This window comes from Onychomys torridus, chromosome X, assembly GCF_903995425.1.
Source record: "Onychomys torridus chromosome X, mOncTor1.1, whole genome shotgun sequence".
NCBI classification, from domain to species: Eukaryota; Metazoa; Chordata; class Mammalia; order Rodentia; family Cricetidae; genus Onychomys; species Onychomys torridus.
In genome coordinates, this window is record NC_050466.1 from 76,611,089 (window position 1) to 76,630,580 (window position 19,492).

At 38.7% G+C, this 19,492-nt stretch overlaps 1 protein-coding gene across 13 annotated transcripts in view; it reads right to left on the bottom strand.

Moving 5' to 3' along the window:
• Gk (glycerol kinase) overlaps positions 1–19,492 on the bottom strand; it is a 79,517-nt gene that overhangs the window by 20,506 nt on the left and 39,519 nt on the right. For 7 of the 13 annotated variants that reach the window (XM_036174844.1, XM_036174838.1, XM_036174832.1 and 4 more), the window contains 8 exons: positions 19,300–19,437; positions 16,322–16,431; positions 14,881–14,947; positions 13,802–13,819; positions 11,717–11,752; positions 11,110–11,177; positions 6,043–6,085; positions 5,337–5,417 (listed from right to left, as the gene is read on the bottom strand). In XM_036174844.1, coding sequence (XP_036030737.1) covers positions 5,337–5,417; positions 6,043–6,085; positions 11,110–11,177; positions 11,717–11,752; positions 13,802–13,819; positions 14,881–14,947; positions 16,322–16,431; positions 19,300–19,437 — 561 coding nt within the window. The remainder of the gene's footprint in view (positions 1–5,336; positions 5,418–6,042; positions 6,086–11,109; positions 11,178–11,716; positions 11,753–13,801; positions 13,820–14,880; positions 14,948–16,321; positions 16,432–19,299; positions 19,438–19,492) is intronic. The other 6 variants (XM_036174845.1, XM_036174842.1, XM_036174843.1 and 3 more) reach the window with 2 other exon arrangements.

Sequence of the window (19,492 nt, forward strand, 5' to 3'; positions counted from 1 at the left end):
GTGTGTGTGTGTGTGTGTGTGTGTGTCAGTAAGTAGGAGTGCTAGCCAGAAAGTGTTAAGTGTTTCCTCTAGAGGAAACTCGTCCAGAATGTTCTGTGCAAGACAGGGAGTACAATCAGGCTCAGGGCTCGGAGCCAGAGGCTTAGGTAGAGCTCTGCTTGTATAGGGGTGTGGAAAAATAAGCAAGTGTTTGTCAACTTATTGGCTAAGGCTATGCCATAATGGAAGATGAGACTGGTACTAAAATATTCTTAAATTCATAAAGAAATCCATAATAAAAGTTCACCCACAAAACTTAACATCTGGGATAGAATTCATTTCAGTTTGACACAGACCTTTAACATAAGCGCTAAAAAAAAAAAAAAAAAAAAAATTGAAGAAGTAATCTAGGGCATGATTCCATTAAAAATAACAACAACAAATCCAGACATGGTGGCATGCATTTATAATCTAAGGACTTGGGAGACTTAAGTAGGAAGCTGGAAAGTTTGAGTCCGGCTGGGACTACAGAGTAAGGCCCTTTATCAAAACAAACAAGAAATTGTGACTCAGTGAGAAAAGAAACAAAATCAGCTAGATTTGAAAAACAAAGAAAGACTCCTTTTACTAAAAATACTAAATGAAGTAATAAAAGGGATAAGCTCCAGACCACAGAGATGAGTAGATTAGTGATCCTCTACACTGCTGTTAGAGTAGAAGTCAGTACAGTGACAAACTGTTTGCAATATGGACTCAAAGAGATAATATATATACAATCTATGGCCTAGGATTCTACTCTTCTCCAAAGGTGTCAGCACATATATGCAAAACTACAGCAAAAAGAAAGAGTGAAAAATCAGCTGTCTCCAATAACACGGGTAAATTTCACAAGAATAATGCTGAGGGAAAGAAGCCAGAACAAAGATGCAGGGCAGAGACTCAAATGCACACGTTCATGTTTCTTTAGCTTTCCCTACCTTCTCTAACATAAGCTACCATCACCATATAAAACCAAACTCTAGTGTTTGAGGTTACAGATTGAAGTCTTAGGACTATAAATAAACATAGGAAACGATTATGCTAAAAGTTAGCACATTGTTCATCTCAGGGAACAGAGAAGGCCACTGTGACTGTAGGTGGCATCAAGCGGCTCCTGGAGGTTGGTAGTGTTCTACTACTGGACCTGAGAAGAGATTACATCATATTCTCTTTATAATAATTTGACAAGATGTACAGCAGGATTTAATTATGTTTTTATTTTTAAAGCAATTTTTAAACAAATATATTTTATCATATTTTTCCCTCTCCCAATCCATTTTTTAAAAACTGTTTTTATTTTACGTGTATGGGTGTTTGACCTGCATGCAGTGCCCTTGGAGGCCAGAAGAGGAAGACAGATTCCTTGGGACTGGAGTTACAGAAGGTGTGATCCAACACACTGGTACTGGAAAAACAAACTGGGTCCTTTGAAAAAGCAGTCAATGCCCTTAACTGATGAGCTGTCTCTCCAGCTCTAATTTGTATTTCTTCAGGTGTCTTCACATTTCACAATGCAGAACCAAATGGATTTTATGTATTAAGGTTTATTTAAAGACAGAATTTGGAAATGGAAGGTAGATACTGAGTAACTCACCAGGAGTGCAGCACAGAGAAACAGATTAAATATATATAAACAAGGGTAGTTAAGAGACATGGAAGATGGGCTGAAAGGTTCCAATATTCATCCAATAGCAAGTCCAGAAGAAGAAGGAAGTAATGGAGTAAAATTTGAAGAGATAATTGCTGAGAATTTTCCAGATCTGATGATAAATTGGGATCTAGGTACCTAACAGGACAAATAAAAATAAATCCAAACCCAGAAACATCACAACAAAGCTAAAGAGCACTGATGAGGGGCTGGAGAGATGGCTCAGTGGTTAAGATCACTGGCTTCTCTTCCAGAGGTCCTGAGTTCAATTCCCAGCACCCACATGGTGGCTCATAACCACCTGCAATGAGATCTGGTGCCCTCTTCTGGCCTGCAGGGACACATGCAGGCAGAACACTGTATACATAATAAATAAATAAATCTTAAAAATAAAATTTAAAAAACAGAGATGATAAAGAGATGATGTTAAATGCTCTAAGGCAATAAAAGAAATAATCTGTAAAGGAATTCCATTTAAACTGACAGCAGCAGTCTCGTTAGTACCAAAGGCCAGCTGTGCTGGTTCAGACTATACTCCAGTGCTCAGGAGGCAGAAGAAAGAGGATTTAGAATTTGTGGCCAGTCTAGGCTGCAAAAGACGGCCATGTCTCAAGCAATCAAATACACCATAAGGGATGTGGGAAAACTAGAAATTTAACCCCAAATGAGGACAAAAGAATTACAAGAACAAAAGAAAACTGAATGGAGACATAAAAGGTATGGGACCAAAGAAATGACACTGGGCTGGCTCTGGTGGCAAATATACATAATGTCAACACTTGGCGGGCTGCGACAATCATACTGGAGGCCAGCTTGGGTTACTTATACCAACAGAGTAAGCCTCCAAACAAGGATACTGCATATAGGAATGGGTATAATGAGTCAATCAATATGATTTCCTCTCAACTGCAAAGAAAACTACTAATGCTATGTTGAAGAACAAAAGAGAAAATGAAAGCTTTCAACAACAGAATTCAACATTGTTAGCAGAGTTTCTAGGAATACAGTATTTGAAATCCTCATCAAGGTTGGGAAATTCAAACTATTAAACACACACACACACACACACACACACACACACACACACACACTCTTTTAGAAAACTTAAATTTTTTAATGTAAAAGAAAAAAAATCACTAAAGTGAAAAAAATCAAATCTGTCACATCAGCAGGAGAGTGAAGGTAGACTCGAATAGCTGGATGTGGCAGCTCAGATCTGGAAGTCTTTCATTTGGCAGGCAGAGAGGCAGGAGGACTTCCCAGGCTATCCAGTGACATCCTATCTCAAGAATCAAAACCAAAATAGAGTGAAGATAGACAGCTATAGTTTCAGTTTCTAAAGAGTGCAGAAAGTCAAAATTTAATAGCTTTGATTTCAAAGCCTACTAACAATGTGTCAAAATAAAGGCATGATTATTACATGTATTGAAAGAACTGACAAATAAGAATTAGTATAAATTTACTCTTCCTTAGTTCATTTTGATTTCTTAAAATGTCTTTAAATATTTGTTAACTAACAAAAAAAGTTTAAGGAAAGAAAAAAGGGGGGATTCTACCTACTAATATTTTTAAAATTTGGTTTTTAATGGATGCGTGTGCATGCATATTATGACAAATGAAAAATAGCTGAGACAATAGCAGAATAGCCCTGTATAATTATCTTGAAAACAAGAGAGAAATCAAGTCCTCAATTAGATTAACTGAAAAGTTTTCTACAAATACACAGTCGAGTGGGTGTGGTTTGCAAAAGAGGATATTTTAGCAAATGTTCTGAGAACCAGTGGTATACAGAAGTTATTAGACTCGATTAAATAAACTCAGGCCAGGATAGCAGATAAACGCTTATGGTGAGAGAGGCACAGACCACACTGCTGAGTCCATGCAATAAATATTACATGGAGAATAACCCTTTTCTCTCCAGGAAGATCGGTGATGTGGAATGCATCTAGTACAGGGAGCTCAAAACTTCCAAGTTTTGTGAGTGATCCCAAGGCACGCAGGCAGTTTAAACCGGACGAAGAAGACCCACACAAACTGAGAGATGCATGCCTCCTAGCACTTGAGACCTACAGATGACCTAGACCCATTGCTAGGGGTATCACTAAGAAAATATTTGAAACTGGGGGTGGAGGCAACCTACAACCCCATCATTCAGGATTTAAAGGCAGGAGGATCAGAAGTTCTAGTTCACTCATCCTTAGCTACGTAGCAAATTTGAGGCTGCTTGAGATATACAAGTCCCTGTAGCAAAAAGAAAAAAGCCAACAGCTTGGAATTCTAACTTTTCAAAAGAAAAAAGAGACAAGAGGAAGATTTCCCACTGGGTGAGAAGACTGGGTGACCCCTGTCCTTGACGCCTTTTCCATATCTAAAATATCTAAAATTCTGTCTCTCATGCAAGGGCAAAGAAAGCATAGTAATACTACTCCAGCTGCTGCTAGAATTATGGTATCCTAAAAACCATCCATTTTTGATGTGAACAATGCTGCCCAGAGCATTCGCCAAAGTGAGGAATAAAGAAGAGAAAGGGTTCATGGGATTTGAAATTCCAAGAAGTGTTGGGACAGCTTTAGATGCCTTTGTCTAAAGAAGAGGGCTTGAGATTGCTGTGCATATAGTTCAGTCACAGTGTACTTGCTTAGCAGGTTCCATTCCCTGCTCAGCCACTAGTGCCACAAAGAAGGGCGCTGTAGGCCTACCAGCTGAGATATTTGAACTATGACTAAATGATCATCAGATATTCTAAAAGACAATGAGTCCCCATAAGTTATCAGGGAGTGCTTCCAATGTTAATTATACAGGGTTAGGAATGGCTTCTAGTTAGTACACATGAGGCTCTAGAGCCAGTCAATCACAAGACACATGTCTGCTTTGTTTGCTTCTTTTCAGGATTCTGAAGCCTGCATCTAGCTGGAACCTTGAGAATATTAGACCAAGCACTCTATCACTGAGCTCTATACCAACTCCTGTAATGTCTCTTGTCCAAATCTATCATGTCCTACAGATTTAGATCGACATAGTCCTATGATAATTTGCAAATGTATCTGAAACAGATGTTTCCTGGGACAAACCACCTCTCTCGCTTTCTCACATCCATATATAACATAATACTAATGGAGACACAAGTAAGGAGAATTGCTCTGCCTTTCAGCACCCAGTGATTCACTATGGAACACTGGGGCATTTAAGTTAAAGTGTTTGAGTCAGGCAAGTCCTGCATTACAGTTTACAGATAGAAAATGTTGGCTTGTACAGCAGGAAACTAACATTCCCAAGGTGAAAAAATCAATTGGTACCAACAACTAAGGAGCTGGTATATTCTTGTCTCATGGATGTCTTGACCCCTAGTAGAGTTTAGTTCAAGGTTCTTCCTACATAATCAAAAGACAAGAAAGTGGAATTTTTTAGTCCTATATATTAAAATTACGAGAAAAGAAGTTAGAAGACATGGCAACTTTTCCAGGTGTGGTAGCTCATGTATTTGCAAAAGGAGAAGGACTGTGCCCTAAGTTCAAGACCAATTGACAAGGACAACAGAGAGTTCTTGACTAGCCAGCGATACATGACAAGATCCCACCTAAAAATAACACCTCTTCCCCAAGAATGCAAGGTAATTTTCTGTAACTGTGAATGGATGTCATATTGTCTGTACTGACTGAAAAGAACTTACTTCCAATGCATAATACACAGGTTTGTCTCTGCCAAGCTTATAAGCCACGGTGGTCAAAAGGCCATGTTCAGAAAATACACACTGTAGGAAAGAAAAACAAAGATTTTAACGTGGAAAAAATGTAAAGGGTAGTATAAAGCCCCGTTTTTTGAGATAAGGTTTTACTGTGGAGTCCTGGCTAGCCTAGAACTCGCTAGACTAGGTCTGCCTTAAACTCACAGAGAGATCTTTCTGCCTCTGCCTCCCAAGTGCTGGGATTAGAGGCGTGCGCCACCATGCCCAGCTTCAGTGTGAAAACTGAAGATTTAAAGATATAATAGAATTTTTATTCATAATTCCATCAATAAAATAATAATTACTAAAACTAAGTCTTAGTCATTGGTAATAAAAATACTTAGACTGCTAAAACATCATTACTTGTTTCAAATTAGATTTTCACTAAAAATCTGACATGATACTAATTCTAGAATTTTCATTAACATACAACCAAAAGAATATATAAGAATTTTAAAAAAGCATAAAAGGCCTCTTGTTAGAATCACTCCAATTTCATGATTTTCAACATTTCTATTGAACCAAGTTAAACAATGATAAAGGTTAAGTAAAAGCTGAAGACCCAAAAAGCATACTAATAAAGAATTCGATTCAAGCATTATATAAGAATGTACTGAAGACTTATCAAAGTGAATTTAGAAGAAACACCAACCTTACGGCCTGTGTTACATAGTAAGAAGCACCCTGTTCCATACCTATACATGGAGGAAGAATGAACAGCGTGAGAATTCTATCAAAAGCAAAGAGCAAAAATCTTAGTACTACCAATAATCAAAACTGCCATTTAACTTAGTACAGTCAGTCATTTTATAAAAGCCTTTAAAAAGTGTTGAAAGCTAACAAACATCACACACTAAATATTCTAGAAGGAAATCCATTCAGATTAATTAATGGGGAAAATGCAGATATAGGATTTAGCATTTAGTCAGTCATAGGCCAAGGGTATGTGTGTAAAATTGGACTGAATTACAACAAATTCAGTTGCAGCTAAGTTACTACCAATCCACACATGGTGAAGCAACATGACTGCGAGCCATTCGCCCATTGAGTTGGCCAGCTCTATCACTAATAATAGCTAGGAACTGAGAAACACCACCATGTTCTGGCAGGGTAAAAGGATGAGCGTGGAACAGCAGACAGGATAGCTCAAAAACTAGGCCAAAAGTGATGAACACGGAGAAGCTAGTGAAGGCTTACTGATCTCATTTTCCCTGCAGGATAATGTATTCCAACAGTGGTGGGATAATCAAAACCAGAACTGAACACTGCTGCTATGGAAGAACTGAACTCACTTTGTGCTAATTTACCAGTATTAGCTCTGGACTCTGCCCCAAATCCAGCACTTGGACATAATGGACAGTTTTGACTTGTGTATGCAAGATCAGTTGCTAGCCTCAACTGATACAGGTAAGGGTCACAGAGAAACGGGTTTCCAGTTTGTTGTTGTTTTGTTTTGTTTTTAGAGACAGGGTTTCTCTGTGTAGGCCTGGCTGACCTGGAACTCACTCTACAGACCAGGCTGGCCTCGAACTCAGGCATCAGTCTGCCTCTGCACCACCACTACACAGCTGAGAAACAGTTTTAAAGTGAGCAGAGATAACAAGCCTGCTGCTATAGCTACACTGACTCTGCCTAAGCCTGTAACTCCTTCCTCACAGGCCCTGCTCCTTTGCTATGTGCTAGCATGGTTATAACTGCATTGGTGACATTTTCATAGGGCCTAGTCTCCAAGCTGGCAGAACCTATTACTGCTACTATGGTGGCTTCATTTGGGGGTGGGCAATAAACACAAATCAGATGCATTTTTCCTGATAATGTTTTCTTCATACACCATAGGAGTAATGTTTACCTCCAAATACTCCATCTCTTTTTCCCCAAGTGGATTTCTGGCTGCTCAGGGAACAGGTGACATTTCCAAAAGGTATGGGAGCACTGAATATTGAAGTTTGAACAGACACTTACCAAATACACTAAGTGCAGGCAATACATTTACGAACTAGAGTACATGAGTCACTGTACTTTTATGCTGCCCATCACTAAAAGGGAAACGGATTGTTTCTTTATGAAGCAGAGTAGGGATTTTATTAAAAGTAGAAAGAAAGGCACTCAAGAAAAAAATAAAATGATACCCAGGAATATGGATGCCAATGTCTCAAAGAAGAGTTGCAGTTTACTGAAAAGGCATTTCAAACACAGATTTTATGCTTCGTTATTAGACTGTGTAGCCCTGGTTGCCCTGAAACTCCCTATGTAGACTAGGCTGGCCTTGGAACTCAGAGATCTGCCTTTAGAGTGCTGGAATGAAAGGCATGTGACAACCCACCTGAGAATTTTATGCTTTTAAAAGGCAAACAGGGACTTGAGAGATGGCTTAGCAGTTAAGAGCTCTTGTTGCTCATGTAGAGGACCTGGGTTCAATTTCCAGCACACACATGGTAGTTCACAACCATTTGTAACTCCAGTTCCAAGTTAGCTGATGCTCTTTTTATTTTATTTTTTTATTTATTTGTTTATTTGTTTGTTTGGTTTTTTGTTTTTTTTTTTAGACAGGGTTTCCCTGTGTAGTTCTGATGTCTGTCCTGGAGCTTACTCTGTAGATCAGGCTGGCCTCAAACTCACAGAGAGCCGCCTGCCTCTGCCTCCTGAGTACTGGGATTAAAGGCATGCATCACCACCACCCAGCCCTGATGCTCTTTTTGACTTCCATGTATACCAAGCACACATGTGGTACACAGACACCCATGTATGCAAAACATTTACAGAAAACAACTTATACTTAATTCATTTCCCATTTCCCTATGTGTGCAATGCATAACTTAACAGTATCACAAACATGTTACTGGTCCTCTTCCTTACTTTGGCTAATCCTAACCCTCCATCCCTGGGTCTTCTCCCTTGACTCTGCAGCATCCTGTGTATCCCTGTAGTCTTCCTTTCTGTCCCCAACTTCCAAGTCTGTAGTATTAGGATATAGTGGTTTATACCACAGGTTCTTGGCCTCTAGCTTCTCCTTGCTTTCAGACCCAAGACTGTCATCATAGTAACTAACAACTCCAGTCACACCTAAACACCAGCTCATAAATGTTCAGAAGTTACCCATTCCCTATCAAGGTGGAGAAAAAAAAATCAAAACAAAACGAAAAGAAAAATCTTGGCCTGAAATAGCTTTACAGCATGGTTGTTATGGTGTGAATGACATACCCCTCACTGGCTCACGATTTGAACACTTGGTCCAGCTAGTGCTGCTATCTGGGGAAGTTAGGGATGCTTTGGGAAGTGGGGCTTAGCTAGCGGATGTACGTCCCTTGATGTATGCCTCTGGAGGCTATACTAAGTCCTCAATCTACTGTCCTGTTTCTTCCCCCTGTCTGCCATGATGGGAATTTCTCCAATACATGGTCCTGCCACTACATTGTTCTTCTAAATTCTACCCACCCCCACAGCCCTGTTTTGTTTTTTACACTGAATAGCTCAGGCTGATGTGGAATTCACCATTTAGCCCAGACTATCTCCCAATTACCTAAATACAACTCAGAGCCACTGGTCTCCTCTTGTTTTCTACCATTTTCCTAGCCCAAGGTTCTCTACATTCTCTATACTCACTCCTCCTCCTCGTATCCTTGTCGAGTGTCTCTTCCACTCTCCAGTATTGCTCTTTCTCTAAAGCATCTCACTACCGGCATAATGTTTTCCTTTTGCAGTGCTGGACTCAAGTCCAGGGTGTTGTTGTGAATGCTAGGCAAGTTCTCTTGAGTTTGCCACTGAGCTATATATTAAGGCCATTTCCAAAATCATTTATGATTTGTCTGGCCTCACTCTGAAAGCCAAAGACATTACTGCAAAGTTTCTAGTTTATACACCATCAACTGTCTATCTGCTGTTTCCCCTCAGGGTAAGAGATGTGAGATCAAGAGCTTACGATTTGCTGTTTCCCTTCTCCAACCCTGCAGTAGCTACACAGGTACTCAAACAATTATTACCTAATTTTAATTAATAAAGTTTTAATCAGGACTTGGCTGACAATGGGAAAGAAAGAAAGAAAGGAACAGAAGAGGGAGAAATGAAGGCTATTTTACTGTGTCCCTACTATGTTCTCTAAGGTGTGCTAAGTAATGAACATATAGAGATAGCATCTGATTTACTAGCATTAGTGTTCCTGGCAGAGGAGGAAAGGGAAAAAAACAGCCTAGTTTTCTATGACTTCTTATTCAGTTGCTGGAACCCTGATTCAAAGAAAATGTTTTCACGATTATGTTGGCTCAAGTGTTCCTTCATAACCTGAGGTCATCACAGCCTACAAAGAATTTTCATATATCCTCTTCCCAACCAATTTTCATTCAAATAAGCTTACTCACTCACATGAGGATGGCTGACCCTGCTGAGTAGCATTATTTTAGGACTGCTAGATATTTCATTATTTGCAGAGAAAGAACTCAATTACCTAAGTCAAAATGAAGAAGTCATCATGCCTACAATCGCATCATTATTATCCCAGAACTAGCAAGATAAGGACAAGATATCATAGCAAGTCCAAGGATAGACTGAGCTACATGAGACCTTGTCTGAAAAATAAGTCAAGCAACCAGGAAACAAAATATCTGATGAGAAGGTATAGTGATACATGCCTCTAATCTTAACACATGGGAGAGGATGGTAATTTACAGACAGTAAATAAAACATAGCACTTGAGAACCACAATTAAAGAATACAATGAGTTAAGGTACAACTTACTAGATGCATGACATTACATAAATTAGTTACCTCACTAAATCTTAGTTCCCTGACATAAAAGAGGAATAAATGGATTCCCATATAAGATTTATGTGGATTGAGTAATATCTAAAGTATATGAACCATTACATATAACACAATAGCCATTGTCTGAGTATGTGTTATAATTGTCACTATTATTTCAGCTCCTGGAACATATTGCTTCTGCTATTCAATATATTTAATGGGGTAGGCACTTATTTAATAAAACAAATTAAGAGAAAATAATAGGAGGAAAATATTATCAAGTCTTCATTTCCTCATCAGTGGAGACACTTCAGATGAGAGAGAAAGCATCATGTCAAGAAAATGTCACTAAATACACTTTGAGATTGGTCACAGGTAGAAACATCTGAGCAGGATAACACACTGAAAAGTATAATTCATATTATGGCTTTTCCTCATTTCTTCCCAATGCCACCAATGTAGCTTTTTAAAAAAGGAACAAATATGGCCTTGGGGTAAACAACAAAACAAAGCTCTAGAACATGGGGAGCTGAGACGCAAAGATTTCCATGAATTTCTGACTAGTAGTCATAAGCTACCTGGTGCAAGTTTCAGGAGGTGAGAGTCAGGCCCATCTCAAAAATACCAAAACCAAATTTAAAATGAAAGACAAAAATCAGAACAGGGGATGTAGTTAACTTGGCAGGATGCTAGCCTAACATGCATGAGGCCCTGGGTTTAATCCCCCAATTGCATAAAACTGGGTGTCATGGTAGATGCTTGTAAACCCCAACAGGAGGATAAGGAGTTTCAGGCCAGCCTGGGCTGCTATATAAGACTCAAGAAAGAGAGAGAAAGGGGAAAAGGAGGAGAAAGGGGAAGACAAATTATAAAAATAGTGTGTAGTTCCATACTGAAGTGACTAAAGTATTGCATTTTAAAGCAACAGGGAAGAGAAGCAAACAAAACAACATCGCTTTCTAAGCTGCTTTCGTAAACTCACGTGTTTTTGGCCTGTCCATCCTGGAAGCACATTTGTCCCACCAAAGCAGCAGACTGGTCCCCCAAACACTGAAATTATAAATGACAATAAAAATCTGAGTCATAGGTTTCTCTTTGTGTATTTTAACTTATCAAGGAGTGAAATGTCTATGCCCTACATTTCCTTCCATTGGCATTACCCCCATTTGATAATCAAAAGGCATTAGAAGGGAGATTTAAATTTCCTTTTCCTCCCTCTCTTCCTCCCTCCATCCCTTCTTTCTTTCTTTGTTTCTTTCTTCTTTCTATCTCTTCCTTGCTTTCTTGAAACATAATCTCATGTAACCCAGGCTGGCCTCTAACTCACTATATGGCTGAGGCTAGACTTAAAGTTGGGACCCAAAGTATTTGGCTTGTACTGCATCACCACGCCAGGCTTAGAATTTCCTCAAAAGATTTGAGTGACTGACCCTATGGCACAGAAGAACGAGTGGCCAGTGTGGCCGCTCTGACTTGGCCTCCCCAGTTCAAGAAAAGGCAGTAGGGTTAAGACCGAGGGGGAATGTAGGATAGAGGTGGAGGTGGGGATTGGGGGTTACCATAGGAACATAGTTGGTACTGATACTTACCCCAGATATTGGCACACCTTCCAAGGCCCCAGCTTTCTGATAAAATTTTTAAAAAGGATTAGGAACAGTCACAAAATGTTGGCTCTACTAACATAACTTATACAGGAATGAAGAAGAAGAGCAACATGCCAAAGGATGTGACCAGACAAGACAAAGCAAGTGTCTCAACTACATGAGCAGGGCAGAGACAGAGACTAGAAGTACTGGTAGAAACGACCAGAAGAGACATGGCATTGCAAAGGAACAGAAAACACTGGACTAGCAATCAGGAGACATGGGCTCTAGCCCTGGTTAGTCAGTGTTAGGCCACAAGCAGGCTGCTGAATCGCTCTACAACTCGTTTCTTTACAAAATGACAACTGGGCTACGTGATCACAGATCAAAATTAGTGTTTTGATATTGCTGCTGCTGTTATGAAACAACTGATATATTTTTAAATAATTATCAAACTAGCATGGAACATAGTTCCCAGAGAGCTGTATTTTATCCACTCTTCTCTCTACTCAAACTGCTTTTAAATACCAAGAGTGCTTAGATTTCAGATATTTGTTCAAAGAAAGTTAAATTTAGACAAGTAACAGTTAACTTATGAATGATGTTTTTTTATTTCAATCAGTATTCCCGGCAAGACGTAAAGTGAGATTTTAGTGGCTAGTTACCAAAACTTTATAAAACAGTTTTTGAAAAAACGTATTACAAGGCTGAGGACGTATCTCAGTGCTCTAGCTATTGCCTAGCATATGCTGGGCCTCCGGTCTGGTTCCCAGGGCCACAGCAGGGAAAACATTACAACAGAGCAATTTGTGCAGATATTAAGGAATTAGAGAAATTAAGGAATGTGATCCCTAAAGTAAGGATGATGTAGCAGAAAGAACACTGAATGAAAAACTTCAGACTGTCTCCTGAGCCTACCATTTGTTAGCAAATGGCCCTGGGATCTGTAGCACCTAGCTGTTAATATGAAGGAGGTAACACTAGTGCCCTCTTCATGTATCTTTGACAGTAGGAACAACATTTTATATTTATATATATGTGTGTGTGTGTGTGTGTGTGTGTGTGTGTGTGTGTATACATATATACACATATATGTGTGTATGTGTGTATATGTGTGTGTGTATATACATATATATACATATATGTGTGTATGTGTGTATATGTGTGTGTATGTATATATATATATATATATATATATATATATATATATATATATATGGAAGCCCTTATCAAAATCGAAAATGCCCTCTAGATTCCTATTACTTTCTTTCTTTAATACTCTACAGTTAATTACAGACTAGCTATTTTTCAAGGTTGGACTTTTAGTGCTAGGGATGAAACTCAGCACCTACTGAAAAGTAAGCAAGTCCTCTACTACTGAGCTATGCTCCCCGCCTACAGCCTGATAGTTATTTTATATATATATATATATATATATATATATATATATATTCTTTTAAAATGAGCCTAGATACTAATAAAGATTAGACTAAATAAAAGGCTTAAATATAATCATCAGGAAACCTAGAGGCTTTCTATCTTGAGAATTTATTATAAGAAGTCTGCTTATACTTTCAAACAATCAAACTTTTAAAACAATCTAAGGAATGTTCATGTAAAGCGCTGTGTTTTCTTTATGGGGAAAGGCTTCTGGAGGATTCCAGGAGGGTCCTCTGAGGAAGCATGCAAAAAAAGTGACAGTGCATTTCCAACTAACTGGTCTGAAACATTGGACAAGACATTAGAAAAATAGATATACAGGCTATTTAAAAAGCATTTCTAATTTCCCTACTACGCTAAAGGCCAAAGTACACCACAACTGTACTTTGCAATGAGTAGCATCCAAATCTCTGGAAAACTCCCCCAGAATTTTAGAAACATCTATTTTAATCTTAGGGAAAACAAATAAACAAGATTCTGCTTCCTTTCAAAAAATAAAATATGACTACAGCTTGTAATATTTTGGAAGGTTATGCAAATTCTAGATACATTTGTTTAGTGAACGGACTTGTGCTTGTCTGAAAATAAATGGAAATGCACTGTATCTTTTCGGAATGAATGGGTAGCATAATCGGTGGATAGCCTACTCACCAGACTATGAGAGATTTTCTACAGTCAGCAAGGGGGAGAGAGGGGACAGAAGCATAATATTTTCAATGCAAGAGAAAACTAGGCCGATGAAATGTTTTCTTTCTATTATTCTCTGAAGCAATTTCAAAAGTTACCTCTTTTGCTCTGATCCAAGTGATTTTGTGATCACCCTGAAACTATGAAATCACTACAGATAAGCAGGGACATGCCTGCCTTAAGCAATCCACGCTGCCTTAAAAAGCCTTATTCTACAAAGAACACTTAAAAATTCTTGCTCAAGCATCAGCTAGAGCATTTGGCAGTCAGTTCTATTTTTATTAACTGCACGAATGGCGTTCCTAATATTTTTCATGAAATGGCTAGTTTTGAAGCTTCCTTAAACTTATTAAGTTTTATCATAAATTTCAAATTTATGTGCTGAAATACCAATTCAAAACCTCCTAAAGGTTTCTCTTCCTGATACTTGACTACAGATTTTCACTGACGCTAAACACACTTACTTTTTTCCCTCTGGGTTTCAGTAAAATGCCCATTATGGAAACTGCCTTAATTTGCAACCTAATTTAGAAACAGACTGTTTGCTTTCAGTTTCTTTGTTAAATTCTTCCAAACTGACAAAGAATGAAATATATATCAATGGTTCAGTCACTGAAAGGGATTAACTAGGAAAAAGAACACTATTAAGATGGGACTAGTACCTGCTCTAAATTAAAAGCAGACATCACAGCTACTACAGTTATATGGAAGGGAAAACAGGCTTAAACATTCCCACACCACTGTTGAGAGTCAGGTTATGGATAATACTTCAAAATATTAATATTCAAAAGACAAAAACAATATTACTGAAAGAAAAGCCAACTCAAGTTTATAAATATAAAATCAATTGGTAGTAAGGACTTGAAGTTTTTAGTTTATAAAGCCATTTTAAAACATTAAATCCTTATTTTACATATTACGGACATTCACAGAGAAAGTCCCAAATCCCAAGCTATAAAACATAATAAAGTTGACTGTTGAATTCTAAATGGCAAAGATCTTTCTTTTTTAATAAAATCCCCCCCTCCTACTGTTTATTTTACCATTAGGCCATAGATCTCAGAAGAACTCCGGACATTGGGAAGAATTTCCATTGGAATTCCAAAAAATCTGAAAAATAATAGCTTTGGGTATATAACACTGTTTGAATAAATGTGGAAACATTTTAAATATAAATAATTAGAAAATAGGCACATCTGAGCATAGAATTCAATAGTGGTAAACATATTAGCCAAGAAAACATAGCTGTTTTTTTGGGTATTTTTTAACAGTCCAACCTTAACCAAGGAAATCATTACAAATTTTAAAGCATACTCAGAAAGCAAAGAACTTTTCTAAAAGAGGCTAATCCATGAAGAATAATTAATATGACCTGTTGACCTATGTGTCATAGCTATGATTGGCGAGCTGGCTCAGCAGGTAAAGGCACTTATCACCAAACTGAAGGTCCAGAGTTTGCTCCATGGAATCCAAAGGGCAGGGGAAAAGTGACTTATACAGGTTCCCTACTGTCCTACATACACGCATCATAGCCATTGTGTCCTTGAAAGTGAGTGTGTACACTCACATATAATATATAAAGTTAAAACACAAACACATGGTGAGGGCGAGGGAAAGATGCCACCTAGAGAGCTGTCCCTGTCCCTCACCAGCTGCAGCCTGGGTGACCCTGAGGGTGGCGGTGAGGGGTGGGGGGTGGCAATGCTGGACAGCTCACCCTGGTGGTAAGGCGGAGGGAGGAAAGCTGACAGGCTGATCAACCTTGCAACTACACAGGTCCAGAACAGGGTTATGAGTTGGCCAAGCAGAACATCCACTCCATTTATGATCTGGTAGAACACATGAAGGGGGTGCTGGACCTGCAGATCCAAAGCTACAGATTCTCCATGACATAGGGCAATATCAGGGTATCCAAGAGGAGCCCCAGTGAGGCTGTAGTAGAAACCAGAGGCCTCACACCAGACCAATGACTCTTTGCAATGAACACTTGCAAGTGAAAATATATGGACAAAAGGGTAACTCTCTGTGTCATACTAAAGCTTCTGTGATGAGATTTCTTTTATTCTCTCTCAAATTTTATTTTATTTTATTTTATTTTGGGGAGGAGGTTGGAAGGGTGGATATGAAGGGATGAAGAGATAAATGAGATCGAGATGCATGAAAGACACAAAGAATACATAAAAAGAAAGCTAAAAAAAAAACCACAATAGAAGCTGTGTGTGGTGGTTCATACCTATAATCCCAGAACTAGTGAAGCTGATGCAAAGCAATCACCACAAATTCAAGATTAGGCTGGGCCAAAAAATGTCTCCCCCAACAACAAAACAAAAACCCACATATGAAAACAGACTAGCAAACTGTAGTTGAAATGTAACAATGTTTGTATACAACTACCATCTACAAACAATAAGATTTAGATTCTAAATAAATAATGTACATAAGAATGTATAGAAAAAACTGCATTGAGGCCAAACCATAACTTACTCGCAGAGTTCCTTATCCCATTCCAAAGAATGGATGTTGAAAAGCATCGTCCTACTCGCATTTGTTACATCTGTACAGTGGACACCCCCATTGAGTCCCCCTGTCAAACTCTAGACAGAACAAAAGGGACAGGTTAAATCTGAACTCATCTGCACATGTATTTACATACTGTCAAGGGCAATTATTAGCAGCAGGGCCCATAAAACAAATGGAAGAATCAAACCTTTCAATTATTGAGGTTTCAGCAGCATTCAATAGAAATTTGAGCTGAGCTACACATGTAATTTTAAAATGTCTAGTAGCTGGACCTGCAGGATGGCTTATCAGAGAAAGGCACTTACCTGCTGCCAAGCTTGATGGACCTGAGTTAATTCCTGGAACCCACGTGGTAAAAGGAGAGAACTGACTCCCACAAGTTGTCCTCTGACCTCCACACACATGCCATACATGTACTCACCATCCCCCACACACAAATAAATGGAATTTTAAAAAGTAGCTACATTAAAAACACAAAAGTAATAGAACGATAAAATACACCCATAAGACCTGCATTTCATCTTACTTAGCCAATATGTCTAAAATAACATTTGAACACATAATCAATAAAACTTATTAGTAATACATTTGACTTTCTTTTTGTCTTAAAGCTGCAGAATCCAGTGTGTATTTTATATTCACAATATACTATACTTCAGAATGACAGCACACAAGTGTTCACAGCCTCATGTGGTTACTCTACTCATGCAATTCTAGCTAATTTCTGATTAAACGAAAATCAGTATTGTTTTTTAATCTTCTCTCTTTGGAAAATTCAGAGCCTTAAACTTTTGACTAGGTGGAACGTTACCTCCAAAGGTTTATAGAAAACTTTCTATATTCACTTTTTCTTTTTTTTATAACACATCTTTTTGCACACATCCTGAAAACGGTTTTAAGTTTTCTATAATACCTTCAGAAGCAATGCTGACCTCCTTCAAGTGGAAAGGATAAGAGGTAAGAGAAGAATAAAGGAACAAACCGCATCCCAATGGGGCAGAGCCCCCAAATGTACCCTCCTGTCTCCTGTAGCTCATAGGTCCCCGATCTACGTCATTCAGCCTCGAAACAACTGCTAGAGCTAGTCATTCAACTGTGGCTGACATGTAAGGAAACAGTCTACATTCCCTGGCCGGGTACAGAAGCCAACTCTTCCAGGAAGAATTCTCAAAGGCCTGCTATATAGATCCCATAAATGAGGATAAGGACAATACTGGCTTGAAGTTCCCCCAAATGGTGAAAATTTCCTCATAGAGTTACTGAAGTATTTGTGGAACTGTGTGTTTGGAATTGTGAGTATAGTTGAAGCAAGATTGGCACAAAGACTGGCACAACAGTGTATGATCTTACAGTTGGCTTACTATTAGAGATGTTAACTACAGTGTTGACTGTTTAGAGACACATTAACAAAAATGCCTATAATAAATCTAACAGGGATAAAACAAAGAGAGAGAGAAAATGAACCACAAAAGGACATATACTATAAAGATACATATTGTGGAGCTAGAAAGATGGCTCAGCAAAGAGCATTGGCTACTCTTCAAGAGGACCCAGGTTCAATCACCAGCACCCATACTTGAGCTCACAACTGTATCAACTCCAGTCCCAAGAAATATAACACTCTCTTCTGATCTCAGAGGATACTGCATACACATGATGCACATATATGCATTCCAGTAAAATACCCACACACACAAAATAATGACATAATTTTTAAAAACCAAAAGGTGTACATTGCAAGCCAGGTGTGGTGGCAGACACATTTAATCCCAGCACTTGGAAGGCACAGGGAGGTGGATGTCTCTGGTCTACACAGCAAGTTCTAGGTCACCCAAGGCTACATCATAAAATCCTATCAGAGAGGAAGAGAGACACACAGAGAGACAAAGACAGACTGATTGGAAATCTCTGGATGTAGTGACACAGATCTGCATCTCAAGACTCAGGAGACAGATGGCGGAGGATTGGCACAAGCTCAAGTCTGATAGCGTCTATGTAGTGAACTGCAGGCCCATCAGGTCTATATACTGAGACCCTATCTCAAAAAAGCCAAAACAGGAAAATAATGTGTCATATAAATATCTAAACCATTAATTTCTACTGGTCTGTATTCAGCTCTAGACAAAACATTTTAATATTAACTTGTGCTATGATTTAGTTTCATCTCCTAGCATGATTTCATAAGAGAACGCTATAAAATGTTGACTGTGAAGAAGAAAGTAGTTGAGGCATTTAATATGTGAAATAGTTATTTCTTAGCCAGGCAGTGGTGGTGCACGCCTTTAATCCCAGCACTTGGGAGGCAGAGGCAGGCAGATCTCTGTGTGTTCGATGCCAGCCTGGGCTACAGAATGAGTTCTAGGACAGGCACCAAAACTATACAGAGAAACCTTGTCTCAAAAAACAAAAAAACAAAAATTGGGGGCTGGAGAGATGGCTCAGTGATTAAGAGCACTGGCTGTTCTTCCAAAGGTCCTGAGTTCAATTCCCAGCAACCATATGGTGGCTCACAACCATCTGTAATGGGATCTGGTGCCCTCTTCTGGCCAGCAGGCATATATGCAGGCGGAACACTATATAATAAATAAAATCAATCTTTAAAAAAATAGTTATTTCTTCTGAGAAATAACTAGTGGGATAGAAGGAGATGCTAGGCTTGAGAGAAAAGCTACCTAGATGACATGCTCAAATGATAAGACTTAAGAAATACGGTTTTTCTAATTATCTTCTGCTGTCGCTCAAATGAAACAAGAAAAGTAAAAAGGGAAGTAGACAAAAATGTCTCTCAAATGGAGACAGACATTCTGCTGCTTCGAGTAGTTTTTCCTCAGTAATGATGCTAAGTAAAAGTCTAAAATGTTGGACAAAAATAGTAGGTAGGACAGTTTAAAAAAAAAAAAAAACAAAACCATTCTCTGTGCATTCATTACATTTAAACGTACCCAAATGAGCCATGAATCAATGGTCCCAAAAAGAGCTCTATTTTCTTCCACAGCCTTTTGAACCGTTCCCACGTTGTCCAGGAGCCAACGAAGTTTCACCGCACTGAAGTAAGTGCTGAGTGGAAGGCCTGTCTTGGACTAAAACAGTTCCCAAGTGTAGTCAGTCAATTCTACTCACCACCATTGAAAAGGA